The 17,426-nt window shown below is 50.4% G+C and overlaps 1 protein-coding gene across 3 annotated transcripts in view; it reads left to right on the forward strand.

Annotated features, from left to right (window-relative positions):
• The window catches only part of ARMC9 (armadillo repeat containing 9), a 105,838-nt gene that overhangs the window by 44,442 nt on the left and 43,970 nt on the right, over positions 1–17,426 (forward strand). For all 3 annotated transcript variants that reach the window (XM_077348080.1, XM_077348078.1, XM_077348079.1), the window contains exons 11-19: positions 33–144; positions 2,736–2,828; positions 4,616–4,706; positions 6,427–6,550; positions 10,522–10,661; positions 11,939–12,015; positions 14,034–14,108; positions 16,409–16,499; positions 17,298–17,356. In XM_077348080.1, the coding sequence (XP_077204195.1) occupies positions 33–144; positions 2,736–2,828; positions 4,616–4,706; positions 6,427–6,550; positions 10,522–10,661; positions 11,939–12,015; positions 14,034–14,108; positions 16,409–16,499; positions 17,298–17,356 (862 nt within the window). The remainder of the gene's footprint in view (positions 1–32; positions 145–2,735; positions 2,829–4,615; positions 4,707–6,426; positions 6,551–10,521; positions 10,662–11,938; positions 12,016–14,033; positions 14,109–16,408; positions 16,500–17,297; positions 17,357–17,426) is intronic.

A 17,426-nucleotide genomic window follows, 5' to 3' on the forward strand; every position in this document is an offset into this window, starting at 1 on the left:
ACCAGCATGGATTTTTGTCCCCCCCCCCCTAGGAAAGAGCAAGAAGTACCCCTCCTGCCCTCCTTGGACTACGAGAAGCTGAAGAAAGATCTGGTCGAAGGGAACGACCGCCTGAAAGCTTTCTTGCTGCAGGCCTTGCGCTGGGTGGGTGAGCCGAGGAACGTGTGGGAGGAGAGTTGACCTTGCCCCGTCTTGACCAAGAGACGTTTATTTATGTATTTCTTTATTTATATGTTCCGCCCTTCCCCAGGGGCTCAAGATTCAAAACATTGATTCAAAACATAAGATTTAAGTATTTAAATGTTTAATGTAAATGATGGCTGGGGCTGGGGGTAGGGGATAGTTAGCGCTCTGAGTTCTGCCTGGCCTGCAAGACGGAGCTCTTCCATCAGGCCTGTGGTTGAAGCCAGACAAAGAATTTGGGACATCGAAGGCCAGTCGATCTATGCTGGTGCAGGTGGGATGTGCTCCCCATGCTCCCCGGGTCTTACTTGTTTTCCAAACTGTACGGCCCACTACTTTTCTAACCTAACAATTCCATCTTATCGTAGAGCTTTTATATTAGCCAAATTTATTTTATTTCCCCTCAGATATGGTTACGGGCAGATAGGGGAGCATTCCTCCCAATAAGAGTTTGCAGCTACTGCTGGCGTGAACCAGATTCACTTTATCATACAGTTTTATGTTGTATTAATAATAATTATTCTGATCAACCTCGCCAGTGACTGATTCTACCTTTGATACCTCCTGATAATGTGCCAGGTGACAAGGGTATCAACCTTTTGCTGGCTGATGTGTCCCCAGAAATTACTGATCAGTTTGCGGAGTTTTTATCTGCGGTTATGTTGCTTGAGTCTAAAAGATAAAGGTTTTTAGATTGTCTTGTTGTTATTAGACCTGCACTGATATCATTGTACCTGCTCTAATTGAAGGTTACTTGCTGCAAGTTCCATGGTTCTTTTAATGCCGTTAGCGGTTCGTTTACAAATTTTAACCATGTCGTAAACCACCTCAAGCCCAGCACAGGAGGATGGAAATATAAAAACCCAATAAATAATGTTAACCGCCACGAGCCATTTGGGAGTGGTGGTATAGAAATTGTAATGCATATCCTTAACACTATTTCACTCCCTTATATATTTGAGAAACAGCCTCCTGGGAGGAGACTGTCCGGGGCCCTGTCCATCCAAGTCCACCCTGATTGGCCCTTCCCCTCCAGCTCCCGCCCTCCCTGCTTGCCTGTTAGAAGCCTTGTGGCTGCGGCCTCCATTGTCGCCCACGAGGAGAGAGGCAGCGACAGGGCTTTGCAGCCCGCAGGTACGTTCCTGCTGGGAGGGAGTGTGGGGGGGAGTTTGGAGCCTTCCTACGGGCTGCAAAGTCCTGTCGCCACCAGCAGGGGGGGGCTTTCCACTCCCTTTAGCCGGCTCTGCGGGCCAAAGGGAGCTGCAGCCACCCTCTCACGCGCTCCTGCCTGCTGCCCCTTTCAAAGCCCATTTTTTAATTGGGCTTCGATACTAGTAAATATATAAACAAATAAGTAGAAATAAACAAATATATACTTTTCGGTCACCACTCGCGCGAAGGATCTCATGGCAACTTACAACATTGAAACCAATAAGGTAAAATAAAATATAAAACCAAATAACAAATATAAAATATTAACATTAAAAGTACGTGGCTGTCAGAATGCCACTATTAAAATAGCCTAAACACAGGGTCATCCTCTTAGGACCAGCCTAAATAATTCAGCTTTGCATGCTCTGTGAAAATTAAGCCAGTCTGGGACGATGCAAGAGTAACCCGAGAGTGTATTCCGCATGGTAGGGGCCACCCCTGAGAAGGCCTTACCCTGATGACAGCTAACTGAACCATTCCGGGGCCAGGCGCCTGCAAGAGGCCCCTAGAGCAGGGGCAGTCAACCTGTGGTCCTCCAGATATTCATGGACTACAATTCCCATGAGCCCCTGCCAGCGTTTGCTGGCAGGGGCTTATGGGGATTGTAGTCCATGAATATCTGGAGGACCACAGGTTGACTGCCCCTGCCCTAGAGCAGTGGTCCCCAACCTTTTTATCACCGGGAACCACTCAATGCTTGACAATTTTACTGAGGCCCGGTGTGTGTGTCGGGGGGTAATTTACTCCTCTACTCTCAACCACTGCCCTGACGCTCTCTGATTGCTCTGGTAATGTTTAAACATCCCTTCAAAATAAGATACAGACACGCCACAACAATGAACATGAGGAACATTTTATTTTCATGGAAATTTTAACTCAGGACAATGACAAATCAATGGGAACCCTGAGCTTGTTTCTCTGCAACGAGATGGTCCCATCTGGGAGTGAGGGGAGACAAGGACACCCGAAGTGGGTTGTGTAAAGGGCCGGGGGGGATGAAGGAAAGGGCCGGGGGGGGGGGGAGAAGGCATCCTTCGCGGCCCACCTCCAATTAGTCGACGGACCACATGTGGTCCGCGGCCCACAGGTTGGGGATCGCTACCCTAGAGGATGATCAAAGTGAGCAGGGGGGGGGGCTGCAGTGGGAAAGGCGGTTCTGTGCCTCGGAGGGTCCACATTTGCGACTGGGCCTTGCCAGGTGCTCTTGAGCAAGTTGTTCTAGTGAGCTTGGTCAGCACAGGATGGTGGCTTGGCCGAAAGGGACGACAAAACCGTTTCTCAGCTTTGCTCACACAATAGAAAGCCGAATTGATGGCTGCTGTCCTCTGCGTCTCTTGCAGCGCTTGACTACCTCCCACCCAGGTGAGCAGAGGGACACGGTGCTGCAGGCTTACATCAACAACGACCTTCTGGATTGCTACAGCAACGTTCAGGTTAGTGAGGCCAGCTTTCCAGGTCGAGGAATGATCAAGGACAACACAACGCTTGAGTTTTGAGTCTTTCTTCTCTGGGAGAAGGCGACTTCTTTGGGGACACATGAAGAGTGGGCACCTGTCTCTGAAGGTGGACAGCTCAAGCCCAGATTAATGGTCTAATGCCCAGCTGTTAGCTTTTTCCTGGTTTTGCGTGCAATTAAACAAGGGCACACAAACTGTACGAAGAACTAGAACAAACTCTGAGTCCCAACAAGATCCAACAAAGACCCAACAAAGTTTAATGGTGGGCGTAAGCACACAAAAGCTTATCACCAAATAAATCTGTGTTGGTCTTAAAGTTGCCACCGGACTCATCCTGCGTTCTGTTGCGTCAAACCAGCACACCAGTCCACCTGCCTCTACGTGCACCAGCCATGGCCGCTCTGCATTAGCTTTTGGCTCAGCAGGTGGCTTTTCATGATCTACCTGAGGAAGGGGTTGTGGCCTAGTGTGAGCGCCTCTGCTTTGCAAGCTGACAGTCCCCGGTTCAATCCCTGGCACCTCCAGATAGGTCCAGGCAAGGGGGGATGTCTGATGGATGAGTGACCTGGTTCCATAGGTGGCCAATTGGTGTGTGTTCAGTCTCGGCCCATCGGTCAAAGGCATTGAATGATTTGTTGTATGCTGACAATGAACATCAATGTACCTCAGTGCTAGTCTGACAGGAAGCCACTGTGAGAATGTCCTCATTGGAACAGTCCAGTTTACCAAAATTATTATGTTTGTGTGCTACTTTGTGGTGTGTTAGCATTATGCGCATGAAGCAGAAGATGCACATAGAGAAACGAGCATCTGTGTATGAATAGTTTTTAGAGGAAACACAGAAATAGGAATAGGATCGCTCCTCCTGTTGCTAGGGTCATACCAGAATAAATGGGAGGTCCCTTCCAATGCTTGAAATAAACCCTGCCTTTGCTAGCACCGGCTTGAACATTGCCCAGATTTCTGAATGCAAGAGGTAAGTAAGTGTGTTCTTCCAAAACACACACCCATAACCTGCTGTTGGGGGAATGGAGGGGCAGGAATAGCTTTTTGGGAAGGGACTTGGGTAGGGGTGGAAGGATTGGTGCAGTGCCCACAGAAATTGGTGCAGTGTTCAAGCCATTATATTACATATGGTCTTTTTTAACGTATTTTTATTTAAAAATTTATACAAAGAGATAAAAGTTCAACGAAGATGAAGAATTTGGGGGGGGGAGATATATTTTTAAAATAGGGGTACAGGGAAAAATTAAAATATCGTTTTAACTTCTGAGTTTCTCAGCCTCCAAATCAAATATGGTTACAAATACAGTTTTCAAAGTTAAGCCTACTTACTTTATTATTAATAAACATTTTGTTCCGTTCTCTGCAAGGTATTCTTTCTTAATCCTCAAAACCACAAATCATCAAGTCCCCCCTCTAACATGCAGAAAATCAATTAGGAGTTTCCAGTTAACAACACATTTAGTTACTGGGTCTTCTCTCATCAAAGTGAGTTTAGCTGTCCCTGCAAATTCCAGCCTCTTCAACAACCACTCCTCTCCAGTGGGTATTTTCGACATTCTCCAGCTCTGAGCATAAAGTAATCTTGCTGCTGTCGTCAAATAAGTCCCGTGACTGTTATCCACCTGCTTGTCCATCGGTCCCAAAAGAAAAGCTTCTGGTCCCCTCTGCATGACATCTGGAGAGACATCTGGTGCATTCCCTATGCGATTTGGGCGTAATGCGAGAGCTCCTAGGTCACTGTGTTTTGTCTCTTGCAGAGAAGTGTGTTGATGCAGATACAGTCGAAGAACGAGGTGGTGCGTCAGTATACAGCCAGGCTGATCAATGCCTTTGCCTCTCTGGCTGAAGGTAAGGGATGCCCAGTAATGCCCAGTGATGGAGATCTCATGTCCTTTGTGCACAGTGTTGGTCCAAGTTGGTGTCAAGATGCTGGCAGTTTGTTTACATCAGGGGTAGTCAAACTGCGGCCCTCCAGATTTCCATGGACTACAATTCCCAGGAGCCCCCTGCCAGCGAATGCTGGCAGGGGGCTCCTGGGAATTGTAGTCCATGGACATCTGGAGGGCTGCAGTTTGACTACCCCTGGTTTACGTGAAACTTTTAATGCCACCTTTCCACCCAACAAGGTGGGCTAAAGTGGCAAACATTTTTTAAAAGTTAAAATTATTATTATTATTATTATTATTGTAAAATTATAATAACTCCCACAATTTTGCAGAGCCTGCAAAGGGCACTCCTCCATCAGGCATATGCCCAAGACCGACCAAACCCAACCACATCTATAGATTCCCCCCCCCCCCCCTCAGACATCTATGCCTTGAACCAGTCTGATCTTGCTGGGGACCTATTTATGATATCGCTCCCATTCTATTGTTGATTAAGATTCAGAACCACTGTTGGATTAGTGTTGATGTTATTTTTGACTTTGTTATATGTTAGATAGTTCCATGTTCCATAATGTTTTCTTGGATGCTTTAGGATTGCTTTGGGCTGATCCTACGTTGAGCGGGGGGTCGGACTAGATGGCCTGTATGGCCCCTTCCAACTCTAGGATTCTATGAGCTGATCCTGCGTTGAGCAGGGGGTTGGACTAGATGGCCTGTGTGGCCCCTTCCAACTCTAGGATTCTATGAGCTGATCCTGCATTGAGCAGGGGGTTGGACTAGATGGCCTGTGTGGCCCCTTCCAACTCTAGGATTCTATGTATCCCCCCCACGATGCTCTATGTAAACCACCCTGAGCCATATGGATGGGCAGTATAAAAATCTAACAAGATAAATAAATAATAATTTAATGAAACGCACAAACACCAGAACGAGGAAGGAGAACCAGTAACTGTTACCTGGTGGCAAGTCAAATGAAGCCAGAATGTCTTAATCCACTGGTGTAGAAGAAGACAGGAAATTCTCTCTGGAAAGGAGTCCCAGATCTCTGGTGCCACCCATCATAGAATCATAGAATAATAGACTTCGAAGGGACCTCATGGATCATCTAGGAACCTCATGGGTCCTCGTTCATCGAGAAGGGCCTTTCTCAGGCTGCCACCTGCCTAGCCTCAGCTAGCACAGGCCACTGAATCAGGGCCTCTGAAGATGACCAGGCTAATCCTTAAGTGATTCGTAAGTGCCTGAAACAGGCAGGCAGGTAGTGCTGAAGCCTGGAAGGGCACCTAGGGACCTCCTCCTGCAGTGAGGGTGGACCTTATTGAGCAATGAATGAAGACCTCCTTCAGTAACGAGTGAGGGGAGGAACTGCTATATGCCTGCTAGCAGCACGATCTGCCCTCGACAGCCTCTCTGGGTGGACACACGAATTAAGCTTTGCTGGTCTCAACGGTGTCCCTGGACTCAAACTTCTGCTGCTTCAGGCCAACATGACAACCCACCTGAATCAATGCAGCATGAGCTTTGGGGAGTCACCTGTGCCTAATAAAGGCTGTTCATCTTCAAGGAGCTGCTGGGCTTCTGGTTTATTTTGCTAGGGGGGGACTGACCCCACTGCTCCTTTGTGGCCAGAAGAGCTGAGCTGACCCCCCTGGCCCATCTCTCCCCCTCCCCCTTCCTTGCAGGTCGCCTCTACCTTTCCCAGAACCTCCGGGTCCTCCGACTGCTGGAAGAGAGGCTGAAAACCGAAGAGAAGGATCCTCTTACCCGAGAGAACGTCCTGGGGGCTCTGCAGAAGCTCAGTCTCAGGTGATGAAAGGGGGGGCCAGGGAGAGGGGCGGGGGGGGGGCAGCCGGGAAGGAATGGCAAAGGCCGGGGGGTGGGGCGGAATTGAGCTCTTGGTGAACGGTTGTCATCGGGTTCTTCCAGAGCTGATGGGACCCAAAAAAGTGGGGGCGGGCAACGCTACATGAGAAACAGTTGAGAGAAAAGCAGCGAAACTATAAATATAACTAAGCACACAGTGCATATGTCCAAAATCAGGGGTAGTCAAACTGCGGCCCTCCAGATGTCCATGGGCTACAATTCCCATGAGCCCCTGCCAGCGTTTGCTGGCAGGGGCTCATGGGAATTGTAGTCCATGGACATCTGGAGGGCCGCAGTTTGAGTATCCCTGAAGGGTGCTGAAATACCAATTAAAATCTTCTTTCCTCTGATTCCTCTGCCTAAGACAAAGCCCATGTCCAACATATAAATAAGCTTCAGAGATTCACATACAATTACCAAACATATTTAGGCTAAAAGCCTTTCCCAGTGGCAAAATTCAAATCGAGCCTTCCATAAATTAAACATCTACCACACTGACCATGGTGTAGTGGTTAAAGAGCAGTGACTCCTAATCTGGAGAACCGGATTTGATTTTCCACTCCACCATATGCAGCCAGCAGGGTGACCTTGGGCCAGTTCCAGTTCTTTTAGAACTGTTCTCGCACAGCAGTTCTCTGGGAGCTCTCTCAGCCTCACCCACCTCTTACGGGGAGAGAAAGGGAAAGGGTTTGTAAGCTACTCTGGGACTTCCTTGGGCAGTGGAGAGTGGGTTGTTAAAAAAACCTCACACTCAGATGTTCACCTGTGGCGTAAGTGGCAATAAGCATTCGTAAAATGCAACATGGGCAACTCATCAAGCTGCAAAATATTTCATGTGCCCCTGGATCTGTTCAGGCGCAATCTGCAGTGCTCAAAGTTCCAACGAGATGCTCAGGGGCAATACAATCCTCCTTCTTTTCAAGCGGCTGTCGTCGGTCTCCTCCAGAGTCGGTGACAGCAGCGTCTCTTAAGAGCGAGAGGAGGAGGGCTCAGCAGGACCTTTGGCTGGATTATTTTTCAGCCTCCACGAACATATCAAGCTGCCTTCGAAGGAATCAGATCTGCCCCATCGAAGTCAGAGAATGGTCTTCTGTTAATCCAGGTTGTGTTTAAGAATCATCTGTTGCTGGACAATAACCCCCATTATCTTATAGACAGCAAATCCAAAGTGGCGAAAGGCACCGGGTTTCAGCCCCCCTGATAAGGATCCCCGATCCATCTTTCAAAGCCGAAAGTTGCAATCCACAGTTGCCGGGCTGAGATCCAGCCGTGGTTCTTAGCCACACGGTCTAGGCCAGGGGTAGTCAAACTGTGGCCCTCCAGATGTCCATGGACTACAATTCCCATGAGCCCCTGCCAGCATTTGCTGGCAGGGGCTCATGGGAATTGTAGTCCATGGACATCTGGAGGGCTGCAGTTTGACTACCCCTGGTCTAGATGGAACATTCTGCCTGGGGCAATGATGTGCTGTATTCTTGGTGTTAGGGGGCAAGTGGGAGAGCTCCTAGAGATCTGGCCCCACTGCATGTGGAGGGGGAGTGGAGAAACAGTTAGATGACACCGCTCTTAAGCACCACACCAAGAAAAGGAACTTAATGAACTCGTCATAGTACGGAGGAAGCTTCATTAAACCTCTGTCCCTGCATTATAAAGGTAAAGGCAAAGGTATCCCCTGTTCAAGCACTGGGTCATGTCTGACTGTTGGGGTGACCCCTCTGGCGTTTTCATGGCAGACTCAATACGGGGTGGTTTGCCAGTGCCTTCCCCAGTCATTACCGTTTACCCCCCAGCAAGCTGGTACTCATTTTACCGACCTCGGAAGGATGGAAGGCTGAGTCGACCTTGAGCCGGCTGCTGGGATCGAACTCCCAGCCTCATGGGCAGAGCTTTCAGACTGCATGTCTGCTGCCTTACCACTCTGCATTATAACACAGCAATATTATTAAGTTTTTTAAAAATACCAGTGTTGTAATGCAATCAAAACTGGGCTTTAAAAAAACCAGTCTGTTGTTTGGGGGACCGGGGGAGGGGGAAGAAGCCGGGATGTACCTGTGACGCCGATGTCACAAAAAGGTGGCAGGAAACAAAAGTCCATTTTTGGAATTCCACGCTTGAAAGCTGCAAATTGATACCCAAAAGAAGAAAAAACACTGCAGGAAGAGTGGATCTCGAAACCGGGGATGACGGGGCAGTAAATTTGGAACTGTTCCTGGAGCGGTCCAAACTTGTGTGGGAAATCTTAAAAGCATCAGTGATTTAAGAACGCCAACGCGGCAGTTTGCACGTGTGCGGAAATAACCTGAGACCTTAGAGAGCTGTTGCCCATCTGAGTAGGCAGTCCTGACATTGAAGGACGGAGGGTCCTATTCCGTATCAGGTAGCTTCCTGTGTGTGCTTCTGGGGAGGGGCTGTGGCTCATTGGCAGAGCCTCTGCTTTGCGTGTAGAAGGTCCCCGGTTCAATCCCTCGCATCTCCAGCTGAAAGGACCACTTGGTGTGTGATGGGAAAGACCTCCCCCTGAGAGCCTGGAAAGCTGAGTAGGCCAGGGGTAGTCAAACTGCGGCCCTCCAGATGTCCATGGACTACAATTCCCATGAGCCCCTGCCAGCATTCGCCCCTGCCAGACATCTGGAGGGCCGCAGTTTGACTACCCCTGGAGTAGACAAGACCAACCATGAGAGGCTGACGGTCTGATTCCGCAGAAGGCAGGGTCAAGCCTGCAGGGAGGGCTGCCCTGGGCCGAAAGGCCTGTGATGCCGGTGCTGCTTTGTGGCAGGCGGCGTGACCTTGACGGAGCAGAGTCTTTTGCAAGGCCAGCCGAGCAACAGAGCTAATGGGCTGGGCTAAGTCCATAAAATCATTTCGGAACAATAAATAGATTGTTTTATTAGCTTTTTTTTTTATGGCCCGCAGTTTGTTAGAACATTTGACGAAGGGGAGGGAGAGATACCTCCTTTCCGATGAAGTTTCCCATCAAGCCCGGTGAAACATTAACTGCAGTGTTAACACAAGGCCACGTTTGTGCCTTCAGCAGCTTACAGCCCAGTGGGGGGGGTGGGGGGGGAGGGGGCCCTCAGGGAACCAGCTGACCTTTGCATCCAGGATGCAGGTCCCCAGGGCCACTTGGGTGCCAGAAGAGGGCAACAGCGATTGCCCATTGGTGCAACCAAGGTGTAAGACCTCTGCTGGCGTGGTTGGGAGGGGTTGGGGGGCGTGGCCAGAGTAAGGTGGCTCCCTGAGCCCCTCCCCTTGGGCAGAGGCGGACGGTGACACCAACCACAGCTATGGGGTGGGCCATCGGTGACAAACTGAAAGCTCTGCTCGTCTCCCTGCCACCGCAGCCTCACCAATTAGGCTCAGAGGAGTGCAGTATGCCAACTATAGGCTTGGCCGGTCACTTTCCTCCCCCGTGGGGCCAAGCCCCCCACCTCAGGACCCAGTTGTGGCCCCCCCTACACAGACTTCAGCCGGGACACCCAGCAGTATGGGCCAGTTCTCTCCCTCGCAGGCTTCTGTGCAACGGAGGGAGGGGCCACAGAGGTGGTCTGGGTGAATGAGCCAGCTTGGCAGAGCTTAGGTCTGGGAGAGCCCTATCCCGTCCCCCACTGGGCTTTGAGCCTTATGATTTCCTGCGCTGCATTTGGGTTTTATGGCATTTATTGTAGCCCTGGTTCTGGATTGCTTTAACGGTGCATTTTCATCACGCCCGTTAGCCGCCTTGGCATCCCCATACGGGTAGAAAGACAGGATGGAAATGCCGTAAATAGGGCCTGACTCTTGCTCAGGCGGCTTTGCCCGTGCCCCGAGCTTTGGGTGGACCCTTTTTGGGCAAAGCAAGGTCCCCCCTCTTGAGTGGAAACATCGTCCTCGCAGAGCACCACCCGACTGTCCTCTCCGACGTCTCCCCGCTCCAGGCGTGCTCTGCAGTCGGCCATGATCAAGGACAAGCTGATCCTGTGGCTGGTGGAGGCGCTCAGAGACACGGACTGCATGTCGGACTACACCTTGACCTACTCGGTCGCTCTGCTCATGAACCTCTGCCTCCGCAGCTCAGGTATCCTGGGGAAACGGGCGCTGTGGCCTTGGTTCTCCTTTGAGGTCCTTTGGGTGCCCTTTCCTTACGCCCATCAGAGCCAAATGACAGTCTATGACGGGTAGCCAAACTATGGCTCTCCAGAGGTCCATGGACTACAATTCCCATGAGCCCCTGCCAGCACTGGTCCACAGACCTCTGGAGAGGCACAGTTTGGCCACCCCTGCTCTATGGCATTATGCTTTGTTTGCGGCCCACCTTCCCCTGGTACCCCCCACCGGATTTCCAGGAAGATCACTGCAGAAGGCAGCCATGTTGGTCTGCGGGAGGAGAGCCAGATTCAAGTCCAGCCGCACCTTAGAGACCAACACAATTTCCAGAACGGAAGTCAGAGCTCCCTTCCCCAGGTCGTTGGCCTTGGTTTCCTCCTGGCTGTCTCCTCTGGGTTGTCTCGAGCAGGCCCCGCGCGAGAGCAAGGTGGTAGAGAAGCCGTCCCCAGGGCCTTCTTTTGCTCTGCCTCAACTGGATTTTGACTGAGGCCCCCCCGGAGCAGAGCTGCCTTTTTGTATATTTTTCTCCAAGTGTGGCTCCCATCTGTGGGGGCCTAAATCCACGGATTGAGGCCATGCTTACCAAAACAGATTTTTCAGGAAACTTGGCTGAGCCCCCCCTCAAGTTTGCAAAAACATCTAAAATGTGGGTTTAAATCCCCTGAAATGTAAGGTTTCCTTCTCATCTCAGTGTGGTGAAGGAAATGAGATCTCCCCCCTCCCCCAGGGCTACCCCTTGTCCTGGTCTAAAAACAACAGAAAAAACCAAGAACCTTTCCAAGGCAATATTCTTGTGATAATATGTCTATTCAATTCCAATACAATTCCTTTTATAAATATGAAGAATCAACCATAACGGTTTCCTTAGATAGTTTCCGTTTTCAATATCTTCGTCAGTGGTTGAGTCCTCCAGCGTAAGTTTGTTATAACACTAGTGGAAAAATCCTACCGCCTTTCGTTATATTAGTGCTTTAATATCAATAGGCCATTGGCTCAAAGGTACCGGGGAATGTTAGTCTTTGATATTCCATTGTGAACCTTCCTTTTTTCATGTTGTAATCTTATTCTGATAAGGCCACCTGGTCTAAAAACATCACAGAAACTGGGGAGCATGTTCAGTTGGGCTGTTCAGGCCGAATGACAGCAGCCTGGGTCACATTCGCTTATGTAGACTAAGTCGGCTGCTGGCTTCTCTTCCCAAGGCCGGTCTCTGGCTCAGCTGAATCTGTGTCTTTTGACCCTCTGCAGGAAAGAAAATGTGCGTGAAAATCGCCAACGAGGTTCTCAAAATTCTCTCCGATCTTCTCGGCCATGAGAATCACGAGGTACTTGAAGGCGTATGGAAGGGGGAACACAGTGGGTTGGGGTCCGTTCTGGCAGCACAGGGAGACTTCCAGAGCTCAATACTTTTTGGGAAATACTTTAGAAAAAGGCAAACAGATCATGGTGAGTTTATTGTGAATAAAATCCAAGTAGCAAGGCGTGATCATTCATTCATTCATTCATTCATTCATTCATTCATTCATTCATTCATACCCCCACCCTTCCCCAAAGGCTCAGAGCAGGTAACAAAATACATAAACAATAAAATAATATGATATAATCATTTTAATATCGGGCCAATACTTGTTACCTGCCACGAGCCACTTCGGCAATCACCGAATCCTGAGGCGGCCAGCACCACAGAGAGGCGCACCAGCTGGCGGCCACACGCAGGCACAGAGCTCTACACTTGCCGACGGGTGCTGGTTGGTGCACTGCCACCACTGCCGCCCCTCCTCTCCGCACCATGGTGCTGGTCACCTCGGGATTCGGTGATCACCAAAGCGGCTAAACCATGCCGGCGCGCACAACCCTGCCTGGGAATGGCGGGATACAAATTAAAATATAAATAAATACAGTAAAATATAATAATCATAAGTATCACAATTGCAAATTAATTAACATTCCAGTTTAACCTCAAATCATTCGGAAATCCGCTTCCTTCTCTCTCTGGTGAGGGGGTGATGGGTGCCTGAATTGAACAGTCGGAGTTTGATGGTCCTTCGGCCGATGTTTTGAGCAAGGGCCTCTGCTTCTTTAGGCCTCTGCTACTGAACTCTTGGTGGGGAATCTCCCCTATCTGGCATCTGGATCAGCTCCTTCCCTTCCCCACCCTTTAGGCCAGGGGTAGTCAAACTGCGGCCCTCCAGATGTCCATGGACTACAATTCCCAAGAGCCCCCTGCCAGCGAATGCTTGCAGGGGGCTCTTGGGAATTGTAGTCCATGGACATCTGGAAGGCCGCAGTTTGACTACCCCTGCTTTAGGCTTTCTCAAGACGGTCACTGCCAGGGCAGCTGTGTCATGCTCATCAGGCCTGTGCATGCCAGACGTCTGGATCCTGGGATTACTTAAAATCTCGAAAGCTATTTCCTTTGAACCTCAGTCCTCTCTCTCTTATGTGGTTCTCCTCCCTAAACCCACATGCGACTCTGTGGATACCAGACTCTCAGCATCTGGAGAGGCCATGGCCTGCAGTCCACTGCTGCCGGAGTGTGCTCCTGTCGCCCGCCTTTCGTTCGCTGAGAGATCCCAGTGGGCCGGCGTGTTGATCTGAAGCAGCAGGACAGTTTGAGGCACTTTTAAGGCCCACAGAGTTTCATTCCGGGGATGACCTTTCGTGAGCAGGCCCGTTTCATCGCATATGAAGAAGATCTGTAGACGTGTGCTTGTGCAGGAAAGCTTCTGCCTCAAATAAAACGTTGTCGGTCTTCAAAGGGCCCCTGAACTCAGACTTAATTCTTTTAATTCACTGACGATAATGTGCCAGATGCAGGCCCCGGGTGCGGTAGTCTTAGCCCAGAAATTCTGCAGCAAGAAAGGCCAGAAAGCCAACGCAAGGGAGTCGTTATTTTGGGCCTGCGAATGAGCGTCACATTCACTAGCGCAGGGGTAGTCAACCTGTGGTGCTCCAGATGTTCGTGGACTACAATTCCCATGAGCCCCTGCCAGCATTTGCTAGCGGATCTCTGCTGCGCAGCACATTTCCTCTTCTGCACAGGATCAGTGATCTTAAACTGGCCCTTCTGCAAAGAGAAATGCACTCTGAAGCCAAGAGTGTTCAGCAGGGACAAATTTTGTTCCGGGGCTGTTCCGCCAGGCCTGTAGTTGAGGCCAGGAGATTAACATGGAGAAAATGCTGGCCTCTCCGCCTACGAACGAACCCAACCCCCATTGGGGAGGCTGGAAAAGTCTGCTGAAGAAAGCATCCTTGAAGTGGCCAGGAAGGGATGCAGGCACTGTAAAGGGTGAAAGAGAAAGGGGGAAATGGCCTTACGCATTACTGTTCTGTTCCCTCATAGATACATTCCTTCGTGAACGGAGCACTGTACAGCATCCTCGCTGTTCCCTCCATACGCGAAGAAGCCCGAGCGATGGTAAGAGACCCTGGTCTGTGACTTGCTTCTGTTTTCTCTGCATCCGGCATAGAATAATAGAGTTGAACGGGAACCCCTGGGTCATCTAGTCCAACCCCCTGCACTGTGCAGGATTCTCACAACCCTCTCGCTCATCCACTGTCACTTGCCACCACCTTGAGCCTTCCCAGAATCAGCCTCTCCGTCAGATGGCTCTCCAGCCTCTGTTTAAAAATCTCCAAAGAGGGAGAACCCACCACCTCCTGAGGAAGCCTGTTCTACTGTCAGGAACTTCTTCCGGATGTTATGACGGAATTTCTTTTGAATTAATTTCATCCCATTGGTTCTGATCCGTCCTTCCGGGGCAAGAGAGAACAACTCTGCTCCATCCTCCATATGGCGCCCTTTTAAATACTTGAAGATGGTTATCAGATCCCCTCTCGGTCGTCTCCTCTCCAGGCTGAACAGACCAAGCTCTCCCAACCTTTCTTCATACGTCTTGGTCTCCAAACCCCTCACCATCTTTGTTGCCCTCCTCTGGACACACTCCAGTTTGTCTACATCCCTCTTCAACTGGGGTGCCCAAAACTGAACACAGGACTCCAAGTGAGGCCGAACCAGAACAGAATAAAGAGGTACCATCACTTCCCATGATCTGGACATGATACTCCGTTTGATACAGCCCAAAATCCCATTTGCGTTTTTAGCCACTGAGTCACCCTGCTGACTCCTGTTCAATGTATGGCCTACTAAGACTCCTAGATCCTTTTTGCACATGCTACCGCCAGGACAAGTCTCCCCCATCTTATATTGGTGTATTTGGTTTTTCCTACCTAAATGCAGAACTTTGCATTTGTCCCTATTGAACTTCATTTTATTCAGTTTAGCCCACTTCTCGAGCCTGTCAAGATCATCCTGTATCCTGATTCTGTCTTCAGTTGTGTTTACCACCCCTCCCAGTTTAGTATCATCTGGAAATTTAACAAGTATCCCCTCTAATCCCTCATCCAAATCATTTATAAATATGTCGAACAACACAGGGCCCAGGACAGATCCCAGGGGCACTCCGCTTGTCACTCCCCTCCAAGAGGAGGCTGAGCCATTTACGAGTACCCTCTGGGCATGATCGAAAGCCCCATAGGATTGCCCCCAGTGAGTAAACATGTGAACACACGAGAAGTGACAAGGCTGCCATGCAGTCCGAGCGCAGCCAGTTTGATTGCTCACAACTAGTTATCTGCAGTGAAAGCGGGACCATAATGGTGCTGCAGTGCATTGTGGGTGAGGGCATCTGCCCACCGTCCCTGTTGTTGCTCAGGATTAATGGGAAGAGGCAATGCGCGGCTTTTCTTTGGCCGCCGTCTTTTGGAGGAGATAACAAGGCCCCTCCAGGAAACAGCCTGGTGAAAGCTGGTCTCCCTCCTGATTTGCGCTCTCTCCCTCTGCCTGCGCCTGGGCAGAGGGTGCGCTGTCGCCTGTGGTTCTTTCTTATCTTATCTCCCTCTGCCGATTCTAAGCTATCTCCAAAAGACACCCCAATGGCTTTGTTTCTAATTTGGCTCCTTCTGTGCCCTTTGAGGTAAGGGCTGCCATTCTGCTTGGCTCAGAAGAGCCCTGGGGTGTCTGCAGACCGCAAACGGACTCTTAGCTGCATGCTAAAATGGAGGGGGCCAAGTTGGTTGCTGAGGGGGTGGGGACCCACACAAGAATAGTACCAGGATATGTCTTGTTAGGATCAGTGCAGAATTGCAAAGGCTCTTGGTTGTCTTTGTCTCTCAGTTGTTCGGCCCGTGTGTTTTTACATAAGCCAGGAGATCCTCAGGCCAAAGATAAATAAAATAAATAAATATTCCAAGGGGTTTGGTGCTGCTTGACCCCCATTGGGGCCCGGGTGTTTCCCCAGCAGTTTAGCAAAAATAAGGACAGGTTTTACATTCAGCCTCGATGCTTATTGGCAAGACGACCCAAACCGTCAATCTGTGTTGAATCAGAATAATATTAATAAGCAGAAAATTGCAGGAAGGATGGGGGGACCGAGTACTGCCGGCTTAGCTTTGTGGGTTTTTTTCTGCAGTTTTCTGCTTTTTACCAAAAATTGTCTGGTCGAATCTTTCTTATTCTGCACGGGTTAGATTTTTCTGATTTTGGGCTTTCTAGTCGGCCAGCCCTCTTTCCTGAGAGCGAGCCAGAGCTGCTGGACAAAACATCCGTGTTTGGCCCAGCTTCCTTGCCACCTCTGCCTCCTCTGCCCCAGAAGCCTTGCCAGCAGCACAACCTGACCTGTGACCTGCCCCGGCCGCTCTGCTTCCCCCCCCCTCCAGGAAATGGAAGACATTCTGCAGTGCTACATCGAGGAAGGAAACGCCGACATGATCCAGCAGATCGAGTTCATCATCAAACAGCTCAAATCAGGTCAGAGGAACACGGAACCCTGTCTGGGCTACCCAAGCTGTGAAGCACCTGTGGCTCTCTAGGGCAGAGACCTGGGGGCAGACCCTGAATTTCCCCAAGGGCAAGCAGGGAGAGGGGGACATTTCCCCCAAGGGCTTTTCTGTCCCACTCGGCCAACTCCAGACTTTGAGGGCAGTCAATCTCCCAGATTTGGAAGCGTTTTGATGTGCCTGCATTTTTTGTCCAGTGTATTTTGGCCGTACCACAAAGTCAGCATGCCACCGAGCTGCTGTGGGTTTCATTTCCAAGGGCAGCCGTCCCCAACATAGTGCCCTGCTGCCCACGGACACCACTCCAGGTGCCTGCCAAGTGTTTGTAGCGAGTGGGCGGGACCAGTGGGGCTTTCGCTCAGCAAGGCTTCTGATTGGAGAGCCGGCGTGGTGTCGTGGTTAAGAGCGGCGGCCTCTTGGCGTAGCGGTTGGGAGCGCGGACTTCTAATCTGGCGATCCGGGCTTGAACGAACAGGAGATCCAAAACTCACCTCCCAGCGCATCTCGTCTCGGGATGTTTCCCCTTGTTCTTTCACAGACAGACTCCACTTTGGTAGGCTGTTCCTCCTTCCTCCGGAGGTGAGTCTTGGAACTCCTGTTCATTCCAAGGAGAACTCGTCCCCTGGGTTGTGGCCAAGGACAGCAATAGCACCAGCTTGGGGCTGCAAAAGATGTGCCCAGATAAGAGATGCCTGTTACAGTTTCTGGGGCTCCGAGAGCCGAGAGCCTGGCTCATCCCCTCAATTGCCCTTCCCCTGTTCTCTTTCAGAAGAGACGTTGGACGACAGCGCAGAGTCTGACGACGAGGAGAAGGAAGATAATAGCGAAGTAAGTGGGGGAGGGTTTCTGGAATCCCGGTGGCATTTCGCCCCAAGAGTCCGCTGTCCTTTTGCCCGTG

Source organism: Paroedura picta, chromosome 8 (genome assembly GCF_049243985.1).
Source record: "Paroedura picta isolate Pp20150507F chromosome 8, Ppicta_v3.0, whole genome shotgun sequence".
NCBI classification, from domain to species: Eukaryota; Metazoa; Chordata; class Lepidosauria; order Squamata; family Gekkonidae; genus Paroedura; species Paroedura picta.